General features: G+C 64.9%; 2 protein-coding genes across 2 annotated transcripts; one reads left to right on the forward strand and one right to left on the reverse strand.

Moving 5' to 3' along the window:
- Positions 1-573: 573 nt before the first annotated feature.
- On the reverse strand, positions 574-5,888 carry PAFAH2 (platelet activating factor acetylhydrolase 2). Its single transcript, XM_074926174.1, has 11 exons — positions 5,838-5,888; positions 4,823-4,928; positions 4,488-4,638; positions 4,180-4,276; positions 3,949-4,017; positions 3,717-3,831; positions 2,199-2,312; positions 1,663-1,754; positions 1,393-1,563; positions 1,124-1,272; positions 574-899 (listed from the first exon to the last, which is right to left on the reverse strand). Exons 2-11 carry the CDS (start codon positions 4,910-4,912, stop codon positions 805-807), a joined length of 1,143 nt encoding a protein of 380 aa, XP_074782275.1. The 5' UTR covers positions 4,913-4,928; positions 5,838-5,888; the 3' UTR covers positions 574-804.
- Positions 5,889-8,175: 2,287 nt separating this feature from the next.
- EXTL1 (exostosin like glycosyltransferase 1) lies at positions 8,176-16,077 on the forward strand. Its single transcript, XM_074925873.1, has 12 exons — positions 8,176-8,650; positions 8,853-10,136; positions 13,145-13,238; positions 13,328-13,435; positions 13,841-13,960; positions 14,051-14,183; positions 14,263-14,381; positions 14,753-14,848; positions 14,948-15,034; positions 15,242-15,402; positions 15,480-15,651; positions 15,735-16,077. The coding sequence occupies exons 2-12, from the start codon at positions 9,202-9,204 to the stop codon at positions 15,918-15,920; spliced, it is 2,211 nt and encodes a 736-aa protein (XP_074781974.1). The 5' UTR covers positions 8,176-8,650; positions 8,853-9,201; the 3' UTR covers positions 15,921-16,077.
- The last annotated feature ends 222 nt before the right edge of the window (positions 16,078-16,299 follow it).

A 16,299-nucleotide genomic window follows, 5' to 3' on the forward strand; every position in this document is an offset into this window, starting at 1 on the left:
CCACGCAGTTCCGCTGGCTTCAGCCCTGCTTCGGGATGGCTGAGGATCAGACCCCCCTTAAAACGCACCCCTTGCTCTGGGGTCTACCCAGGAATGTGCTGGAGGTCATTCCAAAGCGCCTTATTCCCCCGGCCAGCATGTGCCTGTTGGCAGCAGCGTCGCTCTTCACGCTGCAAAACCAGGCTGGGCTGTTTTCCTTCCATCCCCTGGGCAGCTTTCAGTCCCCATTTCACATCCCTGCACTGTTGGGGTGCTCAGAGATAATCCCAGCCAGGCCCTTGTTTAAAACCATCCTCTTTCTTTCTCTTCCCCCCAAATTTCAGGCGTGGAATCAGCAATCTGGCCAGCTTTCCAGGACGACAATAAGACTGTTGTTACCTTTGTGCTTGGAGCCCCGATGCCGCTGGTTCTTCTGGCCGTGGTTAAACTGCCCCCAACCCACCGCAAACGACCCCCCTGCCTCCTCCTGCCAGATGTGCCACAGCTGCAGCAGATCCAGCCAGGCCCAGCGAGGGATCGATGCCCACCCACCCCCTGTGCTCAAGCAGGGTGTCACAGTGACAGCCAACTCCATCTTTGTCCCCGGGGATTTTATTCCCTTGGCTCTGCAGCCTTCATGGCAGGGAGGGGCTCTCCTGGCACGCTCCCCCAGCACCCCGGCCACCAGACGTCCTACGAGCACAGTCCCCTGGTTCTGCTCTGCCCACGGATCCTCCTGCCCTTGTTGGCTCCTGCACGGCTCATTCTGGACAAGAAGCAGCCGATTTCCTGGTACCCGGCTCCCACCAGCGACCCCGGAGCAAGCTACAGGTTGGAACGGCAGAACGGCGCTTCTGGAACAACAGACTCTCCGATGCCTTCGAGGAGCTTGTCCCACTGATCAAAATCCTCTTGCAGGTCTGCACGGGGCAGAGATGGTGATGGGGTTACTACAGAAATTATCAGCCCAGCTCCAGGGGTAAAGCAGAAGCTGCCACCAGACCCCTTTGCTTTGTGCAGAGGGATGGGAAGCACCAAAGCCAAGCCCAGGGAGGCAGCGGCCCCCCCGCAGCCCCCTGCAAGCGCGGGAGCTCCCGTGCCCTCCCGAGCCCCCAGGCAACGCGCCCCCCACCCCGCGCCGTACGGAGATGCCTTTGCAGGAAGGCCAGAGCCGCCCGGCTGGTGATGTCCAGACCCTTGTAGGGGTCGAGGGTCCCCCTCGCGCTGAAGATGCGGTTGATGAGCTTCCCGGTGAGAAAAGTGAAGTCGGTCTGGCTCTGGTGCACAGATCCCCTGGGATAAGGAAGAGATCTGCTTCAGTGGGAGCTGGGGAGAGATCCTCCTGCTGGGACACAGCCCGTAGGTGCTCCCAGGAGGGTACTGGTGGGTGGCCGTCCCCAGCCCCTGACTCACAGGATGGTTATAATCTTCGTCTGGCTGTTTCTGGAGCTCAACCTCTTCATTTTGGCAACACTTTCTGGCGTCTGGAACTTCTCGGTGTTGATGAAGAGCACGGGCTTGGGCACCTCTGGATACAATGAGTTCTCCAGGGGGAACATCCAGGCGTCGAGAGCCACCGCGCAGCTGCAGCAGGACAGACACCGGTGCTGCTTCCCAGACCACGGCTTCCCTTCCCACCGGGATGAGCCACGTGGCCCCGGAGCTTCCCCCGCTGCAGCTGACCTGAAACCGGGCTCTTTCACCAAGGCCAGCACTGCTGTCACCCCGCCGAAGGAATGGCCCATGACGGCGACTTTGGTCAGGTCGATGCTGTCCTGCAAAAAGGAGAAGGCCGAGGAGCCTGTGCTCAAAACTCGCTGCAGAAGGTCCCTAATTAGGGAATAAAAAGCCAAGGGAAGAAGATCCGCAAAGCCCCCCTGCCCTGCCCACCGCAAGGGACATTATTGTGTCCTGTTTTGACCGCCGGTGCAAGGGCTTCCCCAGCATGCACGGGGGAGAAAAAGGAGAAGAGAAACACCAAGAAGCTGAGATGTAGAATGCACCAGAGAGAAAAAGAAGATACACGGGGGAGAAAAAGGAAAAGAGGGGCACCAAGAAGCTGAAACGTGGAAAGCTGTGGCTCTGCACAGACCCTGCTTGTCCCTGGAGGAAAAGTCTCACACAACAAGAATTGATCCTGCCAGCAAAGGGCACCCGGACCCCCCCAACAGCCAAAGGATCCCCTTGGCTGGTTGTTCTGCACAGACAGACCCAGATACCTTCAGCACGGAGAGATCAAAGTCCTGGTGAAGGACGTTCGGGACAGATTTACCGCTGCTGATGTCCTTGAAGAGCTGAAGCGCTCGAACACATTCCTCCGCTCTCTGATGAACCTGGGAGTGAGAGTTGCCCCTTCCCTGGTTAATCCAGCTCCTCCACCCTGCAAATCTGGGGCCAGATCCTCCCCCCAACATCCACCCACACTCATCCCTCCAAAACCGCAGCGCTTAGACCCGACGGGGCTTTCCCTGAATTACAGCCAACAAAAAAAATAAGTGAGAGGCTTCACCGCAGCGGCTCCTGCAGGGATGCAGTGAATTTATTGGAATGGTTTCTTTTCTTGTTTGTTTTTAATTCAGTTTATCTGATAGCACAGACAGCTGGAGATGAGCAAAAGACCTCTGCTCTGGGGAGGAGGCAGCGGGGTGTGCAGAGGAGGGAGAGACTGGTTTCCTCGCCAGCTGCCCCCCCCCCGGACAAGCCTGCTGGAGCCATCCGCTGGTGTAAACACCCGTGGGGAGCCCAGAACCCCCGTCCCACCCCAGCTGCCAGGAGCAAACCTGGACATCACCCTGAAACCCAGCCCGGGGGCTCCATCCAGGAGCAGCTCAAAAGCCCAAACGGCTGATTCAGGGGGGAGGAAGCCCTGACCTGGAGCCACTTTTGGACTAAATCCTTTGCTCCCCTAAAGACACAAATGCTGCTGGCCATGCACATTTAAAGACCTTCCCCCGAGGTGACAAGTGACAAAAAACTCAGATGAAAACCTCTCCCTGCTCCTCCCTGCTCCCTCCAACACAGAAGATGCTGTAACTGAGGCTGACCTGGCAAACATTTCCTTCTATTTATAATTTATTTGTCATTCATCCTCAACATTTATGCTCGTGGGTTCATCTTTGTAGGAAAATTGTTTCCCTTGTTTGTGCAATGTGCCATGAGACGGAGCATACACAAAAATAAGAGGCTGGGAGGTGATTTAAGACTGCCAAAAGCACCTCCAACCACTACGTTTCCTAGAGAGCTTTTCTATGACAAATCTTGACTCGATGTTGTCCTTTTAAACAAGGCAGAGGGGAACCAGGCGCAGCAGGAAAGCTTGCTCCCCAGCAAGCAGCTGTCTGGGATAATCCCGGGGAGACAAAAATCAAAGCATGAACAAACCCAGCAGCCGGTCCGGAGCTCTGCCAGCCTGTGGCACTGGGCTGGGCAGAAAGCCCGTTTGTCCCCAGGGTGCGGGTGACATTAAGCATCGGGGGAACATGGCAAAGCCCAGCCCAGGTCCTGCTGGGTGTCAGCTGGAGCTGGACAGAGGGAACCTCATGAAATAGAGATAAACAGGTTGAACAGATTTTTCTCCACTTGCAAGGAAAAAGCTCAGTGCCAGCATCGTGGCAGTACGGGTTTGGGAGGGGGAGGAGATGAAGACCCCAGGGATGGAGGCCAGCTTGTCTTGCAGGAGGGATTTCACACCTCCCAGGTTGCCCACCCTTAACACCACCCCCCCCAAACTCTGGTACCTGTTTGTTTCGGAAATAAAACTCCTTCTGCCCTTGGGGCACCCGTTGGTAGGGGATCCACTCCTCTCTCCCAGCCTCCGCTGGGCAGAAATATGTCACGGAGGCAGAATGGTCCCTGCAGAGGGAGGAGGGCAGGGAACCATGTTGTGGAGGTACGGGCAGCTCCCCGGGGCGCGATGCCCTGCCAGCCCCCGTCACGGCTGCCGAATTCGGTGGGTGCCGGGGCACCCACCTGTGCTCCAGTGCTGCCACCACGAAGCCCCAGGACACCAGCTCCGAGCAGACCGAGGAGTACAGGGTCCTGCAAGGGAGCCAGGGAGGGGGAGCGGGGTCAGGGCGGTGCTGCCAACACAAGGCAGCTCTGAGCGGGGCCACGGGGGGCCCGGGACACCCACAACCCCATCCCAGCTCTGGCCCTGAGCAGGGGCTCAGCACCCCCAGCCCCGCTCAGGGCTCATCCTACCGAAAGGCTCCCAGGCCGTGGGAGAAGATGATCAGTGGGTACCCGCTGCTGCAGGGCTTGAACGGCCCCTTCCAGCTCACTGGCACTCTGCAGGAGCCTGCGGGGAAGAGAAACCCCCCCAGGAAAAGGGGGGACACGGGCAGCGGGGTGCTGCTGCCATGGCAGGTCCCTGCTCAGCTCCGTCCCTGTCTGTAGCACCCACCCAGCTGCCCCAAGCGCAGGGCTTGGCGGCCTTGAACCCCGCTCAGGGTCCCTGAGGACTCGGAGGAGCACCCAGGATGGGGGACGTGGTGCTGCCACCCCCTCACCGATGGCGACGCTGAGCAGGGGCGCGCACCAGCGGCGGCTGCGGAGGGCGAAGTCGGCCAGCCCGGCACAGTACTCGTAGCGTGGGATCCAGAGCGGCTGCTCAGCCCCTGCCCGGGGCAGGCAGGGGTAGAAGAGCCGGAGGAAGAGCCCCTGAGGGAGGAAGGGGACAGGGGGGACACTTTGGGGACAGCACAGAGCCGCAGCAGCCATGTCCTCGGTGAGCTCAGCTCTTGCAAAACCCAGCTGGCTGCAGCCATCCTGCTGTGTGGGGAAGCCTCTCCCTGTCCCCATCCCTGGCCCTGTCCCCATCCCTGTCCCTGTCCCTGTCCCGTACCTGCCGCGTGTGGCCCACCATGACATCCGTGCAGCCCACGGGGTGAGGTCCCTTCCCCCGGGGCAGCGCCAGCGACTGCGTCCCCCCCATGCTGCCGCGGCCGAGCCTAAGGCGGAGGCACAGGGTCAGCGTCTGTCCCCTGCCTGGGGACCCCGACTCGGTCCCTCCTTCTTCCCCCACCCCTCTCCCATTGCCCAGACCTTGGGCATCCCCCCAGCACAGAAAAAGCACCCCAGGTTCCCAATTCCCCCCCCAAAAGGCCCTCGGGGCTGCTCAGGGGTGAAACCCCAGAGTTTCTCTCCCGGGGTGGTCGGTGCCTGACGGGGCAGGGGGGGCTCAGCAGAACCTGCCCCATGGCCACGCTGCTGTGGGGCATCCCTGTGCCCCCCCATGGGGATGCTGAGGGTTGGGGGGAGGCAGCACGGCCAGACACCACAGAGCTGGGGCGGTACGGGGAGGTGTGAGCGAGGGGTCAGTGCGGGGGTGACCCCGAGCACCCACGGAGTCACTGAGGACACGGGGGGACAGAGTCCTGCACCCCCCCAGTGCAGAACTACAGCTCCCAGCAGCCCCCGGGGCTGGGGAACCACAGCTCCCAGCATGGCCCTGACGTGGGACTACACCTCCCAGTATGCGCTGGGTCCCCGGACTACACCTCCCAGTATCCCCAGCAGAACTACAGATCCCAGTGCTTCCCAGTGCCCGTCTCCCAGAGCCCGCCCCGCAGCCCCCAGTCTCTCCCCAGTGCTCCCAGTTACCATCCTAGCTCCCAGTGCACCTCAGCTCCACCCCCAGCTTCCAGTGCCCTCAATTACCCCGCAGCTCCCAGTGCTCCCCAAGAGCTCCCAGTGCCACCCCCCCACCAGCTCCCCCTGCGGCTCCCAGTGCTCCTCCCAGGGCCGCAGAGCTCCCCCCAGTCCCAGTTTCCCTCCGTGCCCCCCAGCTCCCAGCACCCAGTCTCGCCCAGTCCCTCCCTCCCTCCCTCCCCAGTCGCCCCCCGACCTCACCACTGTACCGGGTCAGAGATCCCAGCACGCACCAGTGCACTTTGCCCTACAGCTCCCCGTGCCACCCGTGCACATGGACTACAGCTCCCAGTAGCCACCAGTACAACACCACAGCTCCCAGTGCCGCCAGCGCAACACGACAGCTCCCAGTGCCACCAGTAAAACATCACAGTTCCCAGTGCCCCCAGTGCAACATCACAGCTCCCAGTAGCCACCAGTACAACATCACAGCTCCTAGTGCCACCAGTACATCACAGCTCCCAGTGCCCCCAGTGCAACATCACAGCTCCCAGTGCCCCCAGTACATCACAGCTCCCAGCATCACCAGTGCAAGATGCAGCTCCCAGTGCCCCCAGTGCAAAACCACAGCTCCCAGTGCTCCCCAGTACAGAGCACAACCCCAGTTCCCCCACAGCAGCCGCAGCCCCTCTATGGGGGGCTGTGGGGGTCTGTCCACCCTGACCCCGGGGCTGCCCTGTCCCTCTCTGCGCCCCAGCCGGGTTCCTGCCACCCGGGGCTGGGGACTGTCCCCATGTCCCCCCCCAGAGCCCCAGGGGTGCCCTGGGGACCCCACATTCCCCGTGCTTCAGTTAATCCGCTTTCTGCAGCTAAAGCAGCCGGCGCCCGCAGTAATCCCCTCCACGGCCAGGGATTAACTCCCCACAGGGCCGAGCCGGCCCGGCCCGGCAAATAAATATCCACAGATTTAGTAAAAAACGGCCCTACCAAGCTGCTGCACACACACAGCCCCACGCCGGGTCCCCAGCGTGGTCCCCTGGGGAAACTGAGGCACAGGCCAGGCACCGAATGGGACCCTGGGGCTGTGTGTGTGTGTGTGTCCCCTGAGTCCCACCGGGCTGCTGGGGCAGGGAGAGGGGGACCCCAACCCATTCCCAACCCACACAGCCCCCCCACCCCTGGGGGTGCCCGGTTGGGGCTGGCGGCGCCCTGCCCCGTGCCGAGCACCCATCCTGCCCAGAGGCTGGGCCACCTGCAGGCTGAGGCCGGCCGGGTTGTTACACCCACGGACGGGATCCAGCGCCCCGTCGCGTCCCGGCTTGCCCGGCCGGCGGGGCAGGGCGGAGGGCGGCTGGCACGGCCGGGAGTGCCGGGGCAGGGTGGGAGAGGCGAGCCCCGACCTGCCTCTGCTGCCCGTTCCAGCCCACGCCTGGAACCCACGGCGGGGCTCAGCCCCCCCCCAGCACCCCCACAAAGCCGCCCCCAGATTGGGGTCCTGGATGGAGATGGTGGGGGGTGCTCAAGGCGGCGAGTCCGCCGGGTCGGGGCCATCCCGCTCTCGCCTCCGAGGGAGCACTGAGGGGTTCCCTGAGGGGCTCCCCGGGGTCCCGGTTCTGTGGGTGCTGCGGGGGGGGCACTGGGGGGGCTGGTTGGCTTTGCTGCTCCCGGGGCCTTTACAGGGGCTTTCTTGGAGGGGTTAACTCAGCCCACGCTCCCGCTCGGCTCCTGTTCCAGCCACGCCGTCGAGTTCTCACAGCCGAGCACTGTGGGTGGCGGATGTGGGGGGGTCAGGCCAGGCTGGGACCCCCATCTCTGCCCCGGGGGGGGGTGTGAACCCCGCGGTCCACCACCGGCTCGACACCGCGGCCCCGGATCCCGCGCGTGGACGGTTTGGAGCTGGGTTTGTCCCAGGCAGAGCTGTCGGGCTGTGGAGGGGCCTGTCCCTCCTGCCCCGTGCCGGGACCCCGGGGGTCGCTGGAGCCCGGGGGGGTCACTGGTGGAGGTGGCCCCACTGTGTGTCTGTGCCCACCGGTGCCCCCCCGTGCCTCCATCGCTGCCCTATAACCGCCCCATCGGGGCTCCCCGGCACCGGCCGCCGCCGCCAGCGGGGACGCGAGTGGGGACACGAGACGTGTCACGGCCCTGCGGGGGTCCCACAGCGGGCGGGCGGCGCAGGGACCCTGCGGAGCCCCGGCCCCCCCCGGGGCCGCCCCTCCCTCTCACGGCGCGCGGGGAACCCCCATCCCACGTGGGCGCTCTGCGGGCGCGGCCAATGGGAAGACGCCGCGGAGCGGGGGGGGGGAGTAGGTGGGGCTCCGCCGTTGGGCTCTGGCCACGCCCACGGGGAGCGGTCAGCCAATGGGTGGGCGGGTGGGCGGGGCCAAGGCGAATGTTGTGACGGTGGGAATTGGACGCGGTGTGACACGGGGGGGGAAGGAGCACGGGGGGCGATGGGGGACGGGGGGGACGGATGGCGGCGGGGGGACGGGTCACGGGGACCGGCCGGGCGGCGGGGCCGGGCTCTGACCGGGGAGAGGCGGGCGGGGGGGACAGTCAGCCCCGGGAGCGGGGAGGGGGAGCGGCACGGACAGACGGATAAGGGACAGGCAGCCCCGAGGGGGGGGACGCACGCTGGGACAGACGGACCGGGGACACACAGCCCCGGGGAGGGGCGGGGGGGGCGCGGACAGGCGGCCTGACACACGGGACAGGCAGCCACGGGGGGGACACGGGGCCAGGCAGCCCGAGGCAGGGACAGACGGACAAGGTGACAAGGGGACACACAGACGCAGACACGCACCCTCAGCCACCCCCCCCTTTCCTCCGCCCCCCAGCCAGACGCACCCCCCGGGGCAGGCGAGCGCAGGGGGAGACCCCCGGGACCGCGGCTGCCTCCCGGCTCCTCCGGGCGGTCTCGTCCCGGGGCCGCCGCGGGGAGAACCCCGGGGGTGGGGGGGGCGGCACGGTGGCCCCTCCGCCGCCGTCCCCAGCCGGGGATGCAGCCCGGAGCCGCGGGGAACCCTGGGTCGAGACTTCGGGGTACGGCGGCCCAAAACCCACCCGGGACTGCGTGTCCTCCGAGGTAACGGCGTGGGGGGGCGGCGGGGGGGAACCGCGTTTGGAAGGAGCCGGTGGGGGCTCCGGGGGGAGCGGGAGGTTTTATTCCCAGGAGGGATTTGGGGGGGGGGGGGGGGGTGTCACTCCGCGGGGACGTGGGGACCGATTTGCGGTGACACGGTTGGCAGCGGCAGGACGGCCACGGCGCGACCTCTCCCCTTCTCCAGGGATTTGACGCTGGGCCAAGCGGCGATGGAAATGTCATTGTCACGGCACGGGGGCCCGGAGGAGTAAAGGGCTGCGCCACAGGGACGGGAGCGGGACGCTGCCGCACCGAGCTCTGCTCCGCAGCCCGAGAGGCGCCTGGCCCCGAAAAGCCAGCGCAGCCCCGGGCGGAGGGGGCAGCGGGGGGACTGTGGGCTTCGTCCACGCTCCCACGGGCTACAAGGGCCACGGGACAATACCTGGGGGCCGGGAGCCGTCCCGCCGCCCGCTTGAGGTGCAGGACATTGGCCTTTTGACCGGACTCTGGCTCCTGCCCGAGCCCGATGAGGAGCCGGGGCTGCGCGTGAACCTATGCAGACCAGGAAGAAATACATTTTCCTGACTTTCCTCGCCTCTTGGCTCCTGCTTTTCTTCTTTGGAGGAGACCAGCTGCGCCGTTTCGCTTTCTTTTCCCGGAGAAAAGTTGAAGCCCGCAGGAACTGGCCCCACTGGACGGATCGGTCCCTCCTCAAAAGCTTTGCAGACCCCGAGGAGCTCCTGAGCGATGGGGACCCCTCACTGCCATCGCCCCGGGAGCGGCAGGTGGCACGGCTGAGCGTCTACAAGAACAGCAGATGCCGGATGGAAACCTGCTTTGACTTTTCCAGGTGTGAAAAACACGGCTTCAAAGTCTTCACCTACCCCCGGGAGAGGGACCAGCCCCTCTCGGAGAGTTACAGCAAAATCCTCGCCTCCATCGAGCGCTCTCGCTACTACACCCCGAGCCCCGAGGAAGCCTGTCTCTTCGTCCTCAGCATCGACACGCTGGACCGCGACCATCTCTCGGGTCAATACGTCCGTAATGTCGATGAGAAAATCCGCAGCTTCCCGCTGTGGAATGGCGGCCGCAACCACCTCATCTTCAACCTCTACTCGGGCACCTGGCCCAATTACACCGAGGACCTGGGCTTCGACATCGGCCAGGCCATCCTGGCCAAAGCCAGCTTCTACACCGAGAGCTTCAGGCCTGGCTTTGACATCTCCATCCCTCTCTTCTCCAAGGACCACCCCCAGCGCGGCGGGGAGAAGGGTTGGTTGTATCAGGACTCGATCCCCCCGAAAAAGAAATATTTGTTGGTGTTCAAGGGGAAGCGGTACCTGACCGGTATCGGCTCCGGCACCAGGAACGCGCTGCACCACATCCACAACGGGAAGGACATCATCTCGCTCACCACCTGCAAGCACGGCAAGGACTGGGAGAAGCACAAGGACACGCGCTGCGACAAGGATAACGTCGACTACGAAAAGTGAGTGGGAAGATGGGGTGGGAAAGGGGGTCTGGCGGGGGGACACGCACCCTGCAAATGTTCCTGCCCCTCTGCGGGGTGCAGCCATGCCCGTCTGGTGGCTGGACCTCCAGATGTGGGGAGAGAGGAAAGTTTTGGGCTCTCCTGAAGTAGCTGAGGGTTTCATTTCCATGGAGGGGAGCCGATTGTTCAGGGCTTTCCTGCTCTGCATTAAAGTTCAAGTAATCTGGCGAGAGCAGCTCTTATCTGCAATCACTGCGGCTGCCTCTAATACGATTTCCCTTTTTCCTAACGCTGATGAATGATGCTTTTCTTCTCCCCCCTCCTGCCCTCCCCTAACGTAAACGTTTCTCTTGGAGATGAGCCCAAAACATCCCCCCCCTCACTGGCTCCACCAAAAGTCCCACAAAACCGGTGGCTCCTTGGGCACCCCGCTGTGGGCAGCCCCGAGCTCACCCAGACGTGGTGGGGTGGGGGGTCCCCCTGCATCCCCTCTCGCAAATGGGGATAGTGGCAGCAGTGTGTGATGGATTTGGTAAAAAAATTGGGGGGGGGGGGGCAAAGGTTTGTGAGTTTGGGTTTTTCTCCACGGTGCGGGGACGCACGTTGGCTCCTCACCTCCCCGTCCTGCTGGGACCCGTCACCCACCACCCGGTGCGGGGCTGGTGAGTGCAGACCCCGTCCCGCTGCTTGGGGACATCCCGCAGCCACCTGGCTGGAGAGCAGATGGGGAGAGGCCACGTTGGGCATCATCCTCAAAGCGTCTTAGGAGGTGCTGAGAGGTAAAAGTGGAGCCGGGGTGCTGCAGGCACCGGGATTAACCGGGACGTGGGGGTGGCTCAGGCACCACATGGCCCCATCCCGGTGGGTGCCACCAGCCCCGCAGGGTCACCCCCTGCCATGAAGCCTTTTTGGGGATGGGACATCGCAGCATGGTGGGATGGGGGACACCAAAGTCAGCCCCACGCTGTGCCGAGGGCTGGTGGGATGAGAAATCCCCCTCCCATCCGGCCCAGGTAATCCCCTAATGCTGTTTGCAAGTACGGGGAGATTTACACCTCGCGTGGGGCGGCTTGAGGCAGCAGATAGATGGAAAACACGTGGCGCAGGGCAGCGTGCTGGTGCGTGACACCGAGCCCCTGCCGTCCTGCTTGTCCCCATGGGACACCCAGGCAAAAAAGCCATCAGTGTCTGCATCATGCTCTGCCCGACCCCACATCAGGGATTTATGGCCTCGTGCGCCGGGAGAAGATGTCCCAGACCCAGAGCTGGGGCAGTGACACTGGGGACAGGCCACGGTTGGTAAAGTGAGATCCCAGCTGTCCCCTTCACCCAGTGCCAGTTTGCTCGGGGTGGTGGGTGCCGGCGTGGCGGAGGGCAGCACGGGGAGCGGAGGAAGGCCTTGCTGGGGGCTCCATCACCCTCCTCGCGCCGGGGGGCTGCCTAAAACAAACCGGTTCTGTGCCCGGATAAAGGGCGGCTTGTGGCAGCGCCGCGGTCCGGCCCTGCTGCGGGCTGCCCCGGGTTTAAAGCAATCCAAGCGGGTTGGGAAAGGCTCTCTGGAGCCGACGGGTCCCCCGACAGCACCGTGCCTGGCCGGAGCCACGGAGGGGCCGGGTGGAGGGAGCACGGCAGGCGCCCGTCCTGGTTCCTAACAAAACAAGGAAGCCCTGATGGCGTGATTACTCGGAAACCGCAGCGCGTCAGGAGCAAAGTATTTCCATCGGGAGGTTTTGGCCCCACAGCCCGGCCGGCGCCAGCCTCCCCGCGACGACCGCCTGCGAGGGGAGGCTGCCCGCAGCCGCTCTGCCCCCCCGGGACGCATCCTGCTGCCCGCCCAGCTCCGGCAGTGGGAACGGCCCTGCGGAGGTGCTGGGGGTCACGGCAGGGTTTGGGGTGCCCAAGGAATGGGTGGCAGCAGGGCTGCCCCAAGGGCGAGCAACTCCAGGGCTGTGGCCATCGCTGCTGTAGTTTCACGGGGGGGTCTGGAGGCTGTTTGAGCCCCTCCGGCGGGTCGCTCAGCCAGGAGCCGGGGTGTTAATGAGGCAGGGTGTGCTAATGGGGGTTTCACCTTCTGTTGGAGACGTTGGGGTGGTTCCTCCGGAGGAAGGGTTTGATCATAAAACTTTGTGCCTTGGCATTGGGGCTGATTTCTCACATCCCAGGGCACCAGGATGCTCCCAGGTGCTCCCGAACCCACAGAGGGGACACATCCTCAACCCCCAGGTTGGGACCAGCCCCACGTCCCCACCACGGGGAGACCCTTCACCCCTGGGGACCAGCACATTTCAAGCAGCCCTTTGGCTTTGTGGCCCCCCCCTCACTGGACCACGCTCATCCCCCCGGGCCCATCCAGGACCTGGCTGCCCCGTCCCTCCCTTCCCGCGGGCAGGAACAGACGGGGTCTGTCCCGACCTAAAGTCAATATTGGATTTTCCGGCGCGGTCGCAGGGACTCGGCAGCGGATGCACCTCTCCCCACCGGCCTCACAGAAGGGGCTTTCATAGCCCCACGGTGCAAGCCCAACCCAGAGGGGGGGCCCACTGCCTGCACCCCTGCAGGCAGCCGGCCCTCTGCCCCCGCTGAAACGCTGCCAGGGCAGGCAGGGCCGGTCCTGCCCTGCAAGCCTGGGCACCGCGGAGGAGTTGCTGCAGTTTCGAGCTCGGGGGTTTGGGCGCTGGCTTTGCACAGGGTTTAATTACAGGCAGGTGGAGGGAGCTGGGTAACGCCTTCGAAGGGCACCGGGGTCCTATGCTGACCCCCCCCGCTCTTTAAGCGATGCCCACGCGCATCCCTCCATCACCCAGGACCTCTCTGCTCCGCTGGCCTCGCAGAGCCGGGGCTGTTTGGAACCAAAATCAGCCTGGATCAATCCTAACGCTGCCCTGGGCTGACTCCGTGCCCCCCCAGGAGGGATGTTGAGCCTTTCTGGGCACCAGTGACCCCCCTCAGGATGCTCATGGGTGGGTGGGGGCTGTGTCTGACCCCCACCCCATCTCCCACCCCAGGTTCGACTACCAGGAGCTGCTGCACAACTCCACCTTCTGCATCGTGCCCCGGGGCAGGCGCTTGGGCTCCTTCCGCTTCCTGGAGGCGCTGCAGGTACAGGCCGGGTTGGGGGGTCGGGGGATCCCCCTCCCTGGGATCTGGGGGGGGGGCTCTGTCCCAGCCTGTGTGGGGTCCTGCCGTAGGCTGCCTGCATCCCCGTGCTGCTGAGCGATGGCTGGGAGCTGCCCTTCGCCGAAGCCATCGACTGGGGCAAAGCTGCCGTCGTGGGCAACGAGCGGCTGCTGCTGCAGGTACCGCGGCCGGATCCTGCCCCACGCCAGGCACGAGGGACCCCCCCATGTTGGTGCCAGTGGTGGTGGAGCCCCCAGTCAAGTTTGGGGGTGAAACCTCTGCAGCTGAGCCCAGCAGCCCGGCTATGGGTGGATGCAGGGGGGGGTCTCATCCAGCCCGCACTGGGGGTCCCACCCCAGCCGCAGCCCTGGGGCGGTGCTGAGCATCTCCCCAGACCCAAAGCTCTTGGAGCACCTGGGCCAGATCCTGCTCCAGGGAGAGGAGGTGGCAGAGTGGTGGTGGCACCGCATCCTCGGCCATGGGGTGTCCCTGGCGATGGCGTGGAGGTGATGGGGGTGAGACAACCCTGCCGGGGGGCTGGGGGGGGCTGAGGTGAGGAACCAGCTCCCCGCCTGCCACCACAGATCCCCTCCGCCGTCCGCTGCATCCACCCCGAGCGCGTGCTGGCTTTCCAGCAGCAGACCCAGTTCCTGTGGGACGCCTATTTCTCCTCCGTCGACAAGATCGTGCACACCACGCTGGAGGTGAGCCCCCCCCTGAACACCGCGCCCCCTCCTCCCAAGCCCCCGGGGTCACAACCCGGGTGCTGAGAGCATCTCTCCGGCCTCTGACAGATCATCAAGGACCGGCTGCTCCCGCACCGCTCCCGCTCCCGCTTCCTCTGGAACACGCTGCCGGGGGGGCTCCTGGCTCTGCCCGACTTCTCCACCCACCCCGGGGAATTTCCCTTCTACTACCTGCAGCACGGTAGGACCCTGCCTGCCCAGCTGAGCACGGCAAACTCAGCGCATGCCACAACACCCATCCTCTCCCCGGCCTTTTTCAGGCTCCAGCCCCTCCGAGAAGTTCACGGCTTTCATCCGGGCCGTCTCGCCGGGGGGCTCCCCCTCCCAGCCCATCCTCAGGCTCATCCAGGCCGTGTCCAGATCCCAGTACTGCGCTCAGGTGGGGGGAGCTGAGCCCCACGCTGCTCCGTGCAGCTCCCGGGGGTGCAGCGGGAGGGATGGGGCAGGGTCCTGTGGGCAGGGAAGGGCCAGAGTGGGGTTGGGGGTGGGTGGGGGGTGGCTGATGGTGTCACCTTTGGGTGGGTAGAGCTGTCCCCCCCAGCCCACCGGGGTGGAGGTGGGACCATCTGTGGGTTTATTCTGGTCCAAACCACCATGAGATGGTTTTGGGGTGAGCTGGGCTGGAGTGGGTCCTGCTGCAGTGCTGGGAGGGGAGGGGGGGCTCAGCCCTGGCCGCCCCATAAACACCAACACACCCCGATGGGCCACCCCGGCCAAACTCCTCAGACACGCTGATCCTCCCGCCTGCAGATCGTGGTGCTGTGGAGCTGCGAGAAACCGCCACCCCCGCGTGGGAAATGGCCCCAGACCACCGTGCCTGTGACCATCATCCAGGGCAGGGGGAAGGTGAGAGGAGCCGGGACGCGGGCAGGGGGCTGGGATGTGGGCAGGGAGCCGGGACACCCACCCCGCGGCCCATCCCGACCTGATTATTCCCCTCTGTAGCTCAGCGACCGCTTCTTCCCCTACGCGGCCATCCAGACGGACGCCGTGCTGAGCCTGGACGAGCACACCAGCCTCTCGACCAGCGAGGTGAGGCCATGGGCACCGCGGTCCCCAGCCCCGTGGAGCTGGGGCGAGCCCCGTGCCGAGCCGGGGACGATGCTCAGTGGGCACCACGGGGCTGTCAGGGAGCAGCGCCCACTGTCCCCATGTCCCCACACCCAGGGCATGCTGCCGGGGGAAGGCAGAGGTGGTGGTGAACCCCCTCCCGTGACACAGTCCCCCACTCTGTGCCAGGTGGACTTTGCCTTTGTGGTGTGGCGCAGCTTCCCCGAGCGCATCGTGGGCTTCCCCACGCGGAGCCACTTCTGGGACCCCGAGCAGAGGCGCTGGGGCTACACGTCCAAGTGGACCAACGAGCTCTCCATCGTCCTCACCGCCGCCGCTTTCTACCACAGGTACCCGGCCGGGGAGGGGGCTGGCAGGGTGGGGGGCTCAGCTGCATCCTGCCCCCCTCCCTCGCTCCCTACCCCAGGTATTATCACACCCTTTTCACGGAATACCTGCCGGTGGGGCTGCGGGAGCTGGTGGACGGCCTGGCCGCCTGCGAGGACATCCTGATGAACGTCCTCGTGGCCGCCGTCACCAAGCTGCCACCCATCAAGGTCACCCAGCGGAAGCAGCACAAGGACACGGTGTCCCAGCAGGTAGGGTGCAAAGATGGGGATGTGGGGACCCCCCCCCAGGCTGGGGAGCGGAGCCCCTCACCCCATGCTCCCCTCCTGCCAAGGTGAAGGGCACGGCGGGGGCAGCCGGCGGCCGGCGTTTCTCCCAGCAGCAGGATTGCCTCAACCAGTTGGCGGACTGGTTCGGCTACATGCCCCTTGTGTCCTCCCAGCTGCGCCTCGACCCCATCCTCTTCAAGGACCAGGTCTCCGTCCTGCGCAAGAAATACCCACGTTTGGAGAAACCCTGAGGGCTGCCGGGGATCGGGGTCAGGGCCGGCCCCGGGTGCCCCGTTCGTGGTGCACGGAGCCCTCCCAGAGCGGGTGGTCGCTGCTGACGGGGTTTTACTCGTTATTGGGTTTTACCAGTACAATAAAGGTGGGTGGAGAGGCAGAGTCTGGCTGGTGGCTGTAGGATATGGGGGAGCGGGCTGTGCCTGGCGGGGAGCACTGGGAGCACCAGGGGTTTGGGGCACCATCGGCACCCGGGCACCCTGGAAATAACCTGTGTGGCACCCAGCTGTATATGCAGCGCCCCCCCCCTGGCCCCCAGCCCCGCAGAAAGGGCGAGTCCTTTGCCTTCCCAAGCGCAAACAGAGAAGCGATAAGAACCGAGAGCGAGGCGTGTCC

This window comes from Athene noctua, chromosome 24 (assembly GCF_965140245.1).
Source record: "Athene noctua chromosome 24, bAthNoc1.hap1.1, whole genome shotgun sequence".
Taxonomy (NCBI): Eukaryota; Metazoa; Chordata; class Aves; order Strigiformes; family Strigidae; genus Athene; species Athene noctua.